The sequence below is a fragment of the Phyllostomus discolor genome, chromosome 8 (assembly GCF_004126475.2).
Source record: "Phyllostomus discolor isolate MPI-MPIP mPhyDis1 chromosome 8, mPhyDis1.pri.v3, whole genome shotgun sequence".
Lineage (NCBI taxonomy): Eukaryota > Metazoa > Chordata > Mammalia > Chiroptera > Phyllostomidae > Phyllostomus > Phyllostomus discolor.
The window spans coordinates 14,782,516-14,797,216 of NC_040910.2; the positions used below are offsets into that span (position 1 = coordinate 14,782,516).

The 14,701-nt window shown below is 50.1% G+C and overlaps 1 protein-coding gene across 2 annotated transcripts; it reads left to right on the plus strand.

Annotated features, from left to right (window-relative positions):
• The first annotated feature begins 943 nt into the window (after positions 1–943).
• Positions 944–13,472, plus strand: C8H4orf51 (chromosome 8 C4orf51 homolog). Of its 2 annotated transcripts, XR_004904579.1 has the most exons (5): positions 944–1,030; positions 9,413–9,471; positions 10,330–10,387; positions 10,811–10,884; positions 13,151–13,472. XR_004904579.1 is itself a non-coding variant. In XM_036031851.1 (4 exons), the coding sequence occupies exons 1-4, from the start codon at positions 9,334–9,336 to the stop codon at positions 13,244–13,246; spliced, it is 366 nt and encodes a 121-aa protein (XP_035887744.1). In that variant the 5' UTR covers positions 9,330–9,333; the 3' UTR covers positions 13,247–13,472. The 2 variants fall into 2 exon arrangements, 1 of the variants encoding a protein (XP_035887744.1); XM_036031851.1 differs by lacking the exon at positions 944–1,030 and having other exon boundaries at positions 9,330–9,471.
• Positions 13,473–14,701: the final 1,229 nt, after the last annotated feature.

Consider the following 14,701-nt stretch of genomic DNA (forward strand, 5'->3'; position numbering starts at 1 on the left):
CTGGTAGATGACTTCCAGATGAATTCAGGAGCTAAGTGGGAAAGGTGAAACAAGAAAACCCGTACCTCACACCCTCGGCAGCAGGTCCTGCAGCTGGGACACCCTGCCTTCCGCAGCCTGAGGCCCCGGGACAGTGGCCACCGTCATGCTGAGCTCCGGACGTGCCGACTCTGTCCATCTGACAGAAAATACGCCACGCTCCCCGCAAAGCCCCGGCTTGCTTAAAAAGAGAGTCAATCAAAAAAAAAAAAAAAAAAAAAAAAAAAGCCCTGGCCGGTGTAGCTCAGTGGATTGAGCGCGGGCTGCGAACCAAAGCATCGCAGGTTCGATTCCCAGTCAGGGTACATGCCTGGGTTGCAGGCCACGGCCCCCAGCAACCGCACATTGATGTTTCTCTCTCTCTCTCTCTCTTTCTCCCTCCCTTCCCTCTCTAAAAATAAATAAATAAAATCTTAAAAAAAAGAGAGTTAGTCATATCTGGATTCAGGGAGACTGAGCTACGGCTGTGTTCCGCAGGACAGACACACCTCTGTGTGTCCCCAAGTTATTCCACTGCTGTGACATTCTAAGCTGTACTGGGAACCCCACACGATTACTATAATTTTTTCTATTCCATCCACAGCACTTATTTTGAAAACAACTCCCTAGAGAAAAGGCTCATACATCTTCTTAAAACAATTATGAACTTAATGCTTGGGTTTTCACGTACAAAGTTGGAACACGTTAGCCTTTTATGACAAACCAGGGGACAAACAAATCGCTAAAGACAGTGAGTCCAACCTGGGTTGATGTGCTCGGGTGTGGGATTATGGTTGAGAGTGAGGAAAGGGCAAGAGAGGAAGCAAAAGTTTAAGAAATTAAACGTACGGATGAATGAAAATCCCTCTAAGTTCATAGGCCGTGATATATAAACCTGTAAACTTATAACTCATTTTTCCATTCGCTCTCTTCAGGATATCATCGCCAAACGGCTCCGCCTGCACCCCCACGCTCTGCAGGGCTGGTCCCCAAGACACAGCAGGTGTTGGAGGTAAGTGCGGCACTGTGGGCTCCCAGCATCGCCCTTTGCGCAGGTTTACTCTCAGTGTAACTCCTGGGTTCTTGATTCAGGTCGTATGGTTTCCACGTTCCCACACAGTCTACTCTGGGTCTGTTGCCCCGAAGGATGACAGTTATGTGAGGGCAAAATTATCCTCCTCCAGTTTTTCCCAAATGTAACAACGCCAGAGCCTCGAGCTCTGGTCGTGCCACCTGAGCTTCACTGGGCACGTCGAGGATCTAAGAAGAGAAACAAAGCTATAAGCCACCAGCCAGTCAATGACACCTGCTCATCTGTCACCACTTCCACCCTGTTTTAGTGACATTAGGATAAGGCTGGCTGGGGTAACAGGTAAACCTCCAAATTCCCGCTGGAGGAATATTTTTTCTTCATTTAAAGGCCAAGGTAAAGGGTTTGCAAGCAGACCTTCCACATGGAGATTTAAGGGCACAGACTGTCTTCATCTTGGGGTTCCACCATCCCCCTGGGACCCCAGAGTCCTTCGTCTCTATCTGGCAGGTAGAAATGACACACACGTTAGGCTCACGTTCCAGCAGGAGAAGTGGTCACCAGGCTCCACCCAGGTGCCAAAGAATTCAGAAGTGGGTTCCTTCTGAGGACAGGTTCCCACTTCTGAGCGCCAACTACCCTCCCACCCCGCCCCGGGGAAGAGGCAGCAGGGCCCCCTGCCACACACTCCGATTCTGAGGAAGAAGCAACAGGCTTTCCTCCTATAATTTCTATCTCTCGGGGTTAACCCTTGGAAGGTTTGGTAAGACTAATGTCATCTCACATTAGGATTGTTTGGCACTTTATGAAATCTCCTAGTAGTACTTTTCGCTGCAGTACTGAGAGGTTTAAGGGGTGTGTGTGTGTGTTGGGAGGTGAACCGAGCGACCCTGCAGCCCTGTGGGGTTTTCTTCAGTGATGGAGATGAAGGTCTTTACCAGCTGCCTTGGACCATCACCGGTCTGCTGGCTTTCACAGTAAAGTTGGGCTTTAGGAGAGCAGTTCGTCTGAGGTGGGTTTTTGCAGTCCGCTGGAGGCTGGGGCCCAAGCATAGGGCAGCTGGCCATTCGTGCAGTTGTTAGAATCGGGAAAGACTGACATTCTCCACTGTGCAGTGAATAACGTGACATGGAAACGCACTGCGCGGGCGGGAGACACGGCTGGGCTGGGGCACAGGCAGGCCAGCAGCCTGGGCCCATCATTCAGTGTGAGCTGAGGCGGCAGGGCGTCCCATCTGAGGAGCACAAAGCACACCCCGTCACATTCGTGTTCTGGCTGTGCCCTTCAGAATTCTGATCAGCCCGCCAATCCCCTCCGGCCTGGGTGGCCAGGAGCAGTCTGGAGCCCGATGGGTGGGATTCTTTCAGGGGTGGCCTCATGAGCAGCAATAGCAGCAATGTACCATGGTATGACAGGTGCGACTTTGATGTCCCGTGCTGTCCTGTTTGCAGGGGCAAGCAGTGGTGGGAGGAAATGACATTAGTGCATACGTCCATAATGATGACTGCTTAATAGATTTCACCTGTGTCGCTTTCTTCACACTCCTCAAATGGCCGTTGTCATTTAACTGATTGCGGCAGCAGGTCCTCAGATAAGGTGGTTTTGGTCAGTGTCGTTTCCTTACAATGTCCGTGAGATGCTGTAGGGACTCACTCTTGTTTATATGCATCAGCCTTCAGCAAAATTGGTCTTGTGTTCCGTCGTGTCCCTTGAAGTCGCAGAACCTGTATGCGCAGAGTTCAGTGAGGACTTCACTGTACTCGCTTCATCAAGAGGTGACAGCACATCACGGCAGAACCATGTTGTTTTTGGCCAAATGATAACTCCTTCTGTGCTGCTTTTCAGTTTTCACATTGAACGTTTGGATCATGAACTTTAATTGTTATGTTAGAAGCGCCTAATGAAGGGGGTTAAAACCTGAAGCCAAGGATCACCTCGTCAACATGAGCCACCTAAGTACTTTTGCTCACCGCTGGGAGAAAGATCGTGGTCTGCTGAACGTCTCTTTGCAGCAATGTATCCATTCGTGTCGGTATGCAAATCAGGTGGGCGGGGCTTCAGTGTGATTCCCGTTCATCAAAGCAAAACAGTTCTCATTCCTTCTCACACCTGCCTTTCAAAGAGCTCAGCTGTATCTGTTCTGCCTACTCCAAGGTGGTTTTCCTTTTGCCTGACTATCAGTTTCTCTCCAGTTGTTTAACTTGGATGTGGCTCTCCCTTCCTGTGGCAATACCTGATAAAAAGAAAAACCAAGTGTCATAAAGCTGTAGTACAGCAAACGGAAATTGATAAATAACTCAACTGTCCACTAACACTCTGCTAAGTAGATTTTAGCAAGTTCTGTTCACTTTGAAAGCTTCTCTCCAGCAGAAGCAAGAGCTGGGTGGAGTGCAGACTGTGGCTGAGCTGGGGCAGCACTCACTGGCCATCCCTGTCCCTTCTCTTGTTCTTGGTACTCTACCTGGGGCCACACCTGCAGCCCTCTAAGATGAGCCCAGGTTGCCTTTGCAAACGACTACACTGGCCTCTTTTACTGTTGCTGTTCTGGGAGATGCATATGTACTAGGGAAAAGGGTCTGAGTAGTATGACCACGTCAATGCCCAGAGGTGGCCACATATGTTAAGATCTCCTTGGGAAAGCCCCTAACCACAGGTGACAGATTCTGAATGCCTGAAGCAGCTACCTAGAACTGCTTCCGTGGTGTACACCCTCCCACAGGGATGGCGCGTCTAGCAGAATATCGACAGGAACCCTTCCAGTATTCTGATATTCTGATACTCCAGGAGGGCAGCATCTGTACGCTTTGTCCCGTTACTTCGAGAGCGTTTGTGTGCATTGTTAACATCGCTTTTCTTCTCTTCCTTTATTCCCACTTTCATTTCTCTGTGAAGCATCCTCCAAACCTTGAAAGATTTTTAAAAGCGAAACAAACTCACCAGACTGCCCCACAAATTATGTCTTCATACAGGGATATCTTAGAGCATGAAGGAGTTGATGTCACTTGTGTTTCCCGGTGCACTGGCAAGAAAATCCTAATTCCTCACCAAGGCCTTTTAACTCTTTCATGAATGTGACCCTGCCTCTCTTTCCAGCCCCATGGTGCGCCTTTGCTCAGTTTTGCTTGTTCTGTTCCAATTACAGTAGTTTCTTTTAATAACTTGAAAGCGGTAAGCCATTTCCTGCCGCAGGACCTTTGCATGTACACTCTTTTTTTTTTTGCATTTTTTTAATTTTATTTTAATCATTGTTCAAGTACAGTTTTCTTCATGTACACTCTTTGCCAGAATACAATTTTCCTGGCTCTACTGAGTTGTAAACTTCATGTTTCTCCACCTCCTACTCCCTCCTCCTTCTCCCTCCCCCTCTCTCCTCTCCTCCTTCCCCCTCCTCCCTCCAACTGTCACTGTGGAATTTGATGGCCACGGGAACAAGGTGACTTAGAACAGGCTGAACTCACTGCAGGGTTCCCATGCTCACTCCCGGTGTGGGCTGTCACGTCAGAGGGGCCTGCAAATGCTGGCTTTGGTGTGTTTTCAGGCTAATTCGTATGCCTCGCTGTGGGAAGCACACACATCTCTTTTAAACTACAGGGGGGAAAAAGCCCACACTGGCTACCCGTAAATGCAGAAAGTGTCATAAGCAGTTAGCCAGGACTGAGGTCCCCACCCCATGAATAATGACAGACACGCTGGATGACTGCCCGCACACTCTGGAGAATTCCAGAAAGGCCTGCCTCCGACTCAGGAATACCAATGTCCCTTTCAGGTGCTGGGAACTCGGTTTTGTAGTCTCTGTTTTGCATTAGGAAACAGTCTAATAAATGGTTAAATGTCTCTGCCAGAAAATATTCCAGTCTAAGGCAACAGTTTCCAAATTCCCTGCAGAGATGGGACACAAGGGAACCCTGGCAGCCAAGCCTGTGATTAAGAAGGTCACAAGATGCCATCTGTTTCCGTGTGCACTTGACTGTCCAAGCGTAACAACCACTAGGAGGTGGCTGCCTTGGCTTCTGCCCGCGAATGTCCCAGGTAGCACTGTGGTGGGCACGACGGTGACTGCAGCGGGCTTGTATGAACACACCACTCGGCTGCCTGCAGAGCGGGCTGGGGTGAGCCGGGGAGGCCATGAAAATGGGGACGACGTGCTGTTCCCAGGCCTGCCCTTGGCTCGGATCTGACTGCCACGCGGAGGCTGGTTTCCCTCATCTTTTTTTCCGGCTGCATGTTGGCCATCTATAAAACACGGTCAGAGCGCTCCTCCTCAACCTATGATTGTGAGGTTAAGGCAGATGAACGGATGCCCCGTTCTTTCATTCACAACTTAAAGAAAGGCTTTAATCCGTAGAGAAGTCGAAGGAACAGGACAATCAGAACTCACCCACTCTCACCTGGATTCTTGGTTCGCAAGCATTCTGCCGCATTTGTTAATGCGCAGTTTTGCCTTAGTCTCTCTCTGCTGATGCTGGTGTGGAGTTCTTGGCTGAACTATTGAGGGTGAATTGCAGACATCATAACAGCACGTCCTTAACTACATCGGCGTGTGCCTCTTAGGAGTAGGAATGTTCTCTTACAGAACAATAATGCCATTACCACACTTAAGAAACTCAATATAGATAGAATTGCTTTTTAAAAACCTATTATACAGATCATTAAATGCCTGGTTCCTAAAAATCTGCCAGGAAAGGGTTCTCTATCCTCTGTCCCAGGGGTTAGCTGCTCTCTAAGACACCTCCTATTTTTGAGGTGGTTTTAAAAAACGCGGTGAAAGCCCCAGGCCCTTATCTTCAGAAAACATCCCTGGAGACGCTTGTGCCAGCCAGCAGTGCATGCCTCTCGGGTCCCTCTGCTGCCCACGGCGCCAGGGCAAGGGCAGTGAAGCTCTGATCTGAACCTCCTCTTCTGCGTGCACACAGTGGAAGACCACGGTCCTCACAAAGGTTACGAATGGTTTGTCTTCGCTTTCCAACCTTACGTGTTGTGTTCCAGGAGCTCAGATATGGGCAGGCAGGAGACCCCATTCTCCCCAGTCTATGAAAAGGGAACTGAATCTCAAACGCAGGGAGAGGTACACTGTGACAGACACCCAGGAGGTGGACTAAAGGATCAGAAGACCCCGAAGGATACTTCCAAACTCGAGCTTCTCTGATTCCGGAAGGGTGGAAGCTCACCACCCCACACGTGCTTTCTCGATAATTTAAAAACCGAATACCTGTGGCATCCCTTCCACCAGGTGGGCATGACGTGTAAGGGCCTACTGCCTGAAGGTGGACTGCGTTGGCAGCTGCTGACACTGTTGTTTTCAGAATCACCCAGTTCGTTTACAGCTTCAGGACTAGGAAGTGGAAGCAGGGAGGTGGATACCCAAACGAGGATAACATTAAACGTCCTTAATTAAAAGGTCAGCTGAAACCGCTCAGGTCAAGTTGCACTGTGGGCTCCGTTTCATCAACCGTGAACTCGCAAGGAAACACATCATTAGCTCACCGCACTCCAGCGTGTGTGATCTTGCTGGTGTTCCTTCCTCCCCAGGAACAGACTAAACAAAACGAGAGGCATTTCCAGCTCAGTTAGAAAAATGACTGAGTGTGGCCGGAAAATGGATGTGAGTGTGTAAATCCCTCGTGCAAAAATTCTAATGCCTCTTTCCCCTCCGTAGCCTACCGAATGCCTCAAGATGAGTTTCTACAAAACTTTAATATTATAGTAGCATTTCATGTATTAATTAATGACTATCATATAATTCTTGAATGAGAGGGTGACAAATAACTAGTTAAAGCCTCTGGCAGGCCCATGGGGTTTATAAAGGCCTAGTAGAGCTGTGAAAGGCTCAGCATTCATGGCCAACAGAATAATCAGAGCTAATTGTGTGAGATAAACTTACCCACCTGCTTTTACCATAGGTATGACAAAGTGGGTCTTTCTGAATTTAACTCAATAATTGTTGAACTCTTTTTTTAATTTTTATTTTTATGAGAAAGGCAGACAGTATTTTTTGTAAAGATTTTATTTATTTATTTTTAGAGAGGGAAGGGAAGGAGATAGAGAGAGAGAGAAACATTAATGTGCGGTTGCTGGGGGTCATGGCCTACAACCCAGGCATGTACCCTGACTGGGAATCGAACCTGAGACACTTTGGTTCGCAGCCCGCACTCAATCCACTGAGCTACGCCAGCCAGGGCTGAACTCTTTATTTGACTTAAGCTTAAGCTATGCCTTGTTTTAAAAAGCGTGAGTATTTGACAAACGCTATTCCTTTCCCGTGACTCATCCCTAATGACCAGACCCCATCATATTATGCCAGGAAAAACCCCTTTTTCTTTGATCAGTTTTTATTCACTTTAATCAAATTACAATTTTGAGAGAACTCAGCGTGATCAGTCACTGGGGCAATGTGAACCAAAATCCCAGGGAGATGCCACCTCACATCTGTAAGTGGGGCTGTTGTCATGACGGCAGCAGCAGATGCTGGTGGGGACATGGAGAGACTGGGGCCTTCACTCACCGGTGGTGGGACTGTGAAACAGGACAGCCATTCCGGGAAACATATTGACATTCTCTTTAAAAGTGAGGCCTACATGTGCTACAGGATCCCACAATTCCACACCTAGGTATTTGTCCAAGAAAAATGGACACATGTGTCTATGCAAAGGCTTATCGTGATGTCCACTGCGGCATTATCCATAGTGGCCGGAAGCGGAAATAACCTCTCTGTCCATCAGCTGGTGAGCGGATAACAAAACACGGTCTACCCGTCTAGTAAGATACCACTCATCAATGAAAAGGAACAAATGACTGAAAGAGCTGCATTGTGGATGGGCCTCCAAAACATGGTAAATGAAAGAAGGCCAGACAAGAGGGACCACCTAATGTATGATTTCATTTATCTGAAACGTCCAGTAGAGGCAGGTCTGCAGAGGAAGAAAGTGGGCTAGTCATTTTCTGGGCCTGGGGAGAGTAAAGGAGAGGAGCTGTGAGTGGGTCGAGGGATCTCACTGGGCTAATGAACGCGCTCAAGTACTAGTTTGTGGTATTACAGTGATGGTCGTGTGACTTGATCAATTTACCCAAAATCATTGAACTGTACACTTAAAATGTTATCTACCTCAATGAAATTGTTAAAATGTACACCAGAGCTGCTTCAGACCTTGAGGAAAAAATCGGCACGGTCTTGGCTCCCTCTGATTCTCACATGAGTATAAGCTGTGTCTCATGGACGAATGTTCCGGGCAGAAAACTCTTTGGCCCAGCTTCTGGTCCTGCATGTGAGGATCTTGAGAGTCACCACCACTGCATCCTAACGACAGGCACAAAGCTGAACAGACTGAAAAATCAACAGCTCTTCTTGGGTCCTCAAGAGAGGCATGGGTCCAGGGCCAACCACTGTCCCCAAAATTGGAGAGCCAGGCATGCAAACACAGGGAATCACAGCCCCACGGAGCCGAGACTCGGCGGCGGCGGCGGCACCGCCACAGCTGCCAGCGCCAGCGTGGGGCTCTCTGCACTGGGACTGACAGCCCGCTGGAGGCTCGCCATGCACAAGCCTGGGGGCTAAAAACGCCAGGGGACCCAGGCCTAGGGGAGGCCCGACGGTATTGTAAGATTTACCTCCAGGAACTGGACCAGGATTCCAGAGTAAATATCAGAGAAAAATCCCCTTTGTGTTTCAGGAAGAAGGAGGGGAAAGGAACTATTCTGAAATATCCCAGACACGGTGTTCTTCACAAGGTCAGCCCTCAGGAGAAACCTGTCAACCAGAACCTCACCTGCCAGGGTGTTGTCACAGCGTAACTGACCCAGAGAAGGGTCACACCCGGCTCCGCCCACCCCAGCCTTCCCCGTGGGAAAAGGAAGTACCCACCTCCAGCCCACTCTGGATGCCCTGATCCACCTAAGGGCGGAGAAAAAAATGCTTAGAAACTAGTGGCATTCCCAGCCCGGAGGCTCAGCCTCTCACTGGAGCCTGGGACCCAGTCGGGGGCTTACTCCAGGAAAACCTCAGAGAGAAGAGCAAAGGGCACGGAAAATGGAATCGTTCCGATAACTTTTTTTTATGATAGTCTCACAATTTCAATGTCTCCTTAGCTGTTCTCAGTACCCTTTTCTATTTTAAAATAAAATTGAAATGTGTACCATACAAAAAATGTTTTACCCTCACCCCTTGCAAAAACGCTCCAGAACGTTCCCTCTGAAGGAATGCTCGGTTAGTGTCGTCTCATCTGACCAACTCCTACTTTTCTGTCGGTCAGATTCTCACGGGAAGTCAGCGGTGTGAGCGCAATGTGCTGATGCAGCCTAACCGGGAGTGGAAGGGGTTGCGCTCTAACACTGTCTCAAGCCCGCTTTTTCCTCTTTGTTTGCATGCAGGGCTGCTCCCCCATCTAACCAGTCCCTGTAGCAAGTCGCTGGACGTCAGGCACAGAGTGGTGAGTCCCACGTCTCTCGGCGACCACTTACTGGTAGAGCTTACCTGGCCGCGCTAGGGGAAGTGAGGGTCCAGCTCCCAGGAGCTTCTGTTTGCAGCGTTTTCATCAACTGATCAATACGTGAATTTGTATACTGTGTGTGTCTGCTTAAAGACACCTTATTTAGCATATATTACTGATTCACGACTGAGCGAAGGTGATCTAACACGCATATTTTCTCGGTCAGACTCAGCACAGCCTTCTCGCACTGAAGAACAGGAGCCAGCGCTCAGCCACCCACAGGTGGGGGCGGGGGTGCACTTTAAACAGTGAAAGCCCTACCGGAGAGCAGAAAAATGCAGAAAGTGGGACACTAAAGAGGTCGTGGAAAGGTCACTTGTTTACAGTATGAGCGTTGAAACAAGAAGGGAAAGTGTCCCCTTGTCCGACCTTGACTGAGAAGGTGAATGTCAGGTGACTGATTGTTCACCACCCCGTGCGTGCCCTTCAAAGACCTCAGACGTGCCGGGAATATTGACTCGGGGTTGCAGATAAACTCACAAGTAGGGAATCCATGAATAATATGCATTGATGGGATGCATTTCCCTTGCCCGCTTTCCTATTAGGGTGTTTAGTTTTTCTTATTGATGTGGATGAGCTGCTTGCATACTAGGGTAGTACCCTTTCGCCTATCCTACTTTATAAATTACATCTCCAGTTTTGTCCTTCCGTCTCACCGTTAGTATCAGTTATAACGGTGGCTTTTGGCGGCAGCACCCAAGTGCCTTTCGAGTGGGGAGAACAATGCTGGCAAAGGAATGTGGTTGAATTTCTATTGTGAAAGTGGTTGCTATTTATTTTTATTTTTCTTCTTCACAGGCACACCAAGTTCTGTGGGGTGATTTTTCTCCAGTGCCTCCAAGTCATGGGAAGTCCTGTAAGTCCTACCCCAAAATGTCACTTTATGTCCACGTCCTTCCTGCTTTTGATTATGACCTTCACCTGCCATTTTCATCCCTTTCCCAGTCGGGAGCCATTTGAGGTCTTTTGCATCTCTGCCTTCTTCCTCCTGTCACCACTTTGGGACTTCATTGTCCTTGTCCCAACAGTAGGGGTGGTAGCATGCAGACCTCAAAGAGGGGGGGAGTCCCACAAAGATGTCTGCCAGTGGCAGCTCTGAAAAAGAGCCAACGCTTGAAACGGTGGTGGTGGTGTCTGAGGCAGGGGCTATGACCATGAGGGTTGGGAACTCCTGATTGCACATGGGTTAGGGGAGTCGGTACCTGTCCTTTGTTCACACCATTGACCATTCTGCTCACCACAAGCACTTACACACTGGCTGGCTGTCTTTTCACACTAGATGTGAGAATGAAGAGGCCAGCCTTTGAGAACCCGATGAAGTACGGTCGGCAGAGGACAGTTATCCTGAGGCGTGTAAGAATCTTTGTGCTTGTCACCAGCGGTGGATCCCCAGGGTGGTGTCGATGGTGTGCCTGCCCATCAGCGTGGCAGAGAGGGTGCTGGCGTGTGTGCGTTTGGAGTTGGTGTGTGGGTGACCCCTAATTTACAATCGAGTGACCCACAGGCCCACAGCCCGTTCTGAGAAGCGGTCTTCCTTCAAGCACTGTGAGCACGTCTTGTTCAGAGCTCCCCAGCTGTTTTGGAAACAAGCTGAAGAGGGGGTTGGGATTTTCTCTTGCACTGCCCCAGTTTTCACCAGCGATATGTGTGTTTGCTGGATCCTGCCTCGTGGGAAAAAGGCATTAAGTTCTCAGACCATCCACGCTTCTGGGGCCCCACGCTGGCCCCCCACATCTCCTGTCCGTGGCCTTGCATGGCTCTGTCTTGCCTGATAGGACTTCTTTAAAACCCAGCAATTTTTTAACAGCGTGTTAAAATAAGATTCTTTTTATGCCTCGGAGTTCTGGCAGCGACTCCAAGAGAACCCACTGAGAGAATAGCAACTGGTTTCCCCAAGTGCCCTCCTCACTTCCCCTGATTCAGTGCCAACGTTGCAGCTCCTTTTGGCCATCCTGCAGCCTTAGTTTATTAAGATTTCTCTACATTGACTTAACGCAACAGCAGCTCAGCCTTATCCTAAGTAATTCAACCCAGGGTGGGGCAAAACCAGGTTTACAGTTGTTCGTGTGGAAAATAATACAATCATGAATAAATACAAGAAAACAACGCTGTGTTTCACATATTCACCACTGTAAACCTACTTTCGCTCAACCCTGCATTTGCAATACTGTGGGTTTCGTGTGCTGGTTATGTGTATCAGAAAAAAAGAAAACCTGGCCGTTAAAATAAAAAATATTACTAAAGAGCCACCTAGCATTATCACAAGAACCACCAGTTATGTAGAGATATCACTGGGGCAAATGCGAATCCATGGACACTGACTAGCTGATCTGACACACTGAGTTAATGGGACAGGGGGTGGACAGCCCTCTTGGTTCCCAGGTCTAGTTAATACTGGCCTTCCAGAAATGGTACACTTTTCTTAATTTTTCTGCTGTAGGGCCTGGTAAGTTTCCTCTGTGGCATTTCAAGCCCGGGAAGGCAGGGAGTTGGCAGCCTGTGGAGGGAGTCACTTGGGGGCATTGGAAGCTGGGCCGGCTACGGAAAATTCCAGTGTGCGGGTAGCCAGGGACCACCCTTCACTGCAGAGTCGGTATATGCTTCTAGGAAGGGAAGGCGATTTCCTGAAAGTATATTTACTGTGAGCCGGCCTCCCGGGAGCTGCTTGGGAGAATCATTAACTCTTGTTAAATTAAGTAAATCCGTCTTGCCGCGTGGAGTTGTACTGGGGCCAAGCAATTCCCTTGCCAGAGCCCGCAGCTGTTCTGGGGAACAGTTGCCTTTCTCTTGGAGGTGCTTCCCTGGCCCTCCCTCCCCTAAAGTGAATCCTCTATGCCACAGTAGCGCCTTTTAAGTCAACAATTCCTGACAAATTGGTGGCGTTGCACCAGCAAACTAAAAGAACACGCCTGTGCATCACAAACACCCCAATATTCGTCTGAGGCACTTGTTTGGGGAACACTGGGCCTACAGTTCTGACCAAAAAATAAATCACGACTTTCTGTTTACTAAATTATGCAAAATCTTATTTTTTTAACAGACACCATCTTTTGGGGGAGGAAAACATTCACTGAGATGTAAAATGTGCAAATTTTGCATCAGCCGCAAGCAGGGATTGAATGGAACTTTGAACCATCATTAAGAATATTCTCACTTTAACAAGTATTTGCTTGGTGTCTAATGCCTCCAGCAGCCAGCTTCTCCATATGTATGTTTCTGGGCCTGGTCTTCAAGAAGGTCATGATGTGAGTGAGAGTGAAAGGGAGAAATCATCACACCCAGCAGGGTGCAGACTAAAGGAACAGGAGGGGAGCGCGGTGGGGAGATTCTTGGTGCTGAAGGATGATGGGTAAAGGACAGTAGAGGAACCGTGGGCAGTTTGGTTAGTGATTCCAGGACTTCTTGCCTCGTTTTCTCTCCTCTTTTCCTCTCGTGGATCCGCCCTTGGGGGCAGAGGCAGGACAGATGAACTAGGAAGGTAGAAGGCACTGAGAGAAAAAACAGGAACAAGCCCCACTCCCACTCATGAATGAGGTCTGGCCGTTGCATTCCCGATTCCGCGCAGAAAGCAACCTTTGCCGTTTGGCCGAGGGCTGACAACCAGGTCATTTTCTTCCAGCCTCCGGTGCCCTGTAATTCTGCAAGCAAGGGTGGCTCGTCTGAAGACTCAGATGCGGAGCAATACTACGTTTACAGTCTGGGAGGACCGTTCTAGTCGCTCAGCTGAGTGGGAAACAAAGCCACGAAGCTGCAGGTCCGCGGTCTGCCTCATCAGCCATTCGGCCGTAGGACAGGGCCTTGGAGCACGTGCACCTGGCTGGTGGCTTTCTCGGACCCTTCCCTGGGCTTCAAATGCCTTCGTCCCTCATTTTTTCTCCCCTCTTAATTGGAAGAGGGGACAAAAGTTATTGTTGCCATCATTATTAAATTTTCCTTTAAAATAAATACTTGGCACTCCACGTTTCTGCAAGAACCACGGAAACCGTGCTGGGGCTCCGACAGCGGCGGGCTCCAGCGTCAAAAACCCGTCCTTCGATCCGGGAGCCCAGGAGGGGCTCAGGGCCGTGAGAAAGGCGCACTGGTACCCAGGGCAGAGGCTCGGAAGCTCCGCAGCCTTCTGCGGCCAGGTTGTCCTCCGAGGGAGGAGAGAGGCGCCACCGCCGAGAAGCAAACTGGCCGGTAGGGCAGGCTGGGGCGAGCGAGTCCCAGCGGAAGCAGGAGCTTGGGGTCCGGGAGAGTGAGTCAGGCCCTTTCACGCCCCGGCTCTCTCTGGAGGCTGCCCCCTCCACGCGTCCCTGAAGCCCGCCCCACCCACGGCTCCGCCCCCTGCCCGGGTCTTCCTCTCCCACCTCCTCCCCCTAGGATCCTCCCCACCCCAGTCCAAGACCTGCCTCCTCTCCCTCCTCCTCCTCCTCCTCCTCCTCGCACAAAGCCCCCTCTCCCGGTGCCCGCCCCCTACGATCCGCTCCCTCCTTTGCGCAGAGCGAGGGCCAAGGTTCGGAGACCTTGCGCGCGGGGAAGGGTAGGACCCCGCCACCGCCACCATCCAGGGAAGCGCAGGGCCCCGGCAGCTGCTGCCCAGGAGGGGAGGCAGACCCATGTGTGATCACGAAAGTAGCTGCCTCCTGCCCCTTCTTCCTCCCCAGCCCCGCCCACCCGCCTGCTGTCTCCGGCTCCAGGGCTCCACTTGCTCCCCTTTACCAAGACTGTCCCCCTCTTTACGATTCTTGTTGAATTGAAAAGGTAATTAAAAGCCGCACCATCACCCCCACCCCTACCCAGCCCCCAAAGCGGGGGGGGGGGGCGGGGGGGAGGGGGACACTGCTAGTGTTTGACTCTCATTCTTGAGCCCAGGTTAGGCAAAACACATTCCGGACCAGCCATCTGGTCTCATTCCCCGGGTCCCTTCGTATGGTTTCCATTAAGCTCGCCAAACTGTGCGTTGAAAATGCAGCCCCAGAGCCGCTCGGGAACCTCCGGGATTTGTGCCCCGGCCAGCGGCGGTTAGAGAGTCCCAGGCCTCAGTTCCAGCTGAGTCTAGTCCCTGATGGTCCTGGTCTTACACTGTAATTAATGTGCTTTGCCACTCCAAGAAAGTCAGTTCTCCATGTCCATGGTTATTATTCATTCGGGTTTTTTTTTTTTTTTAACTGAATGCAAGGCAGAAAAC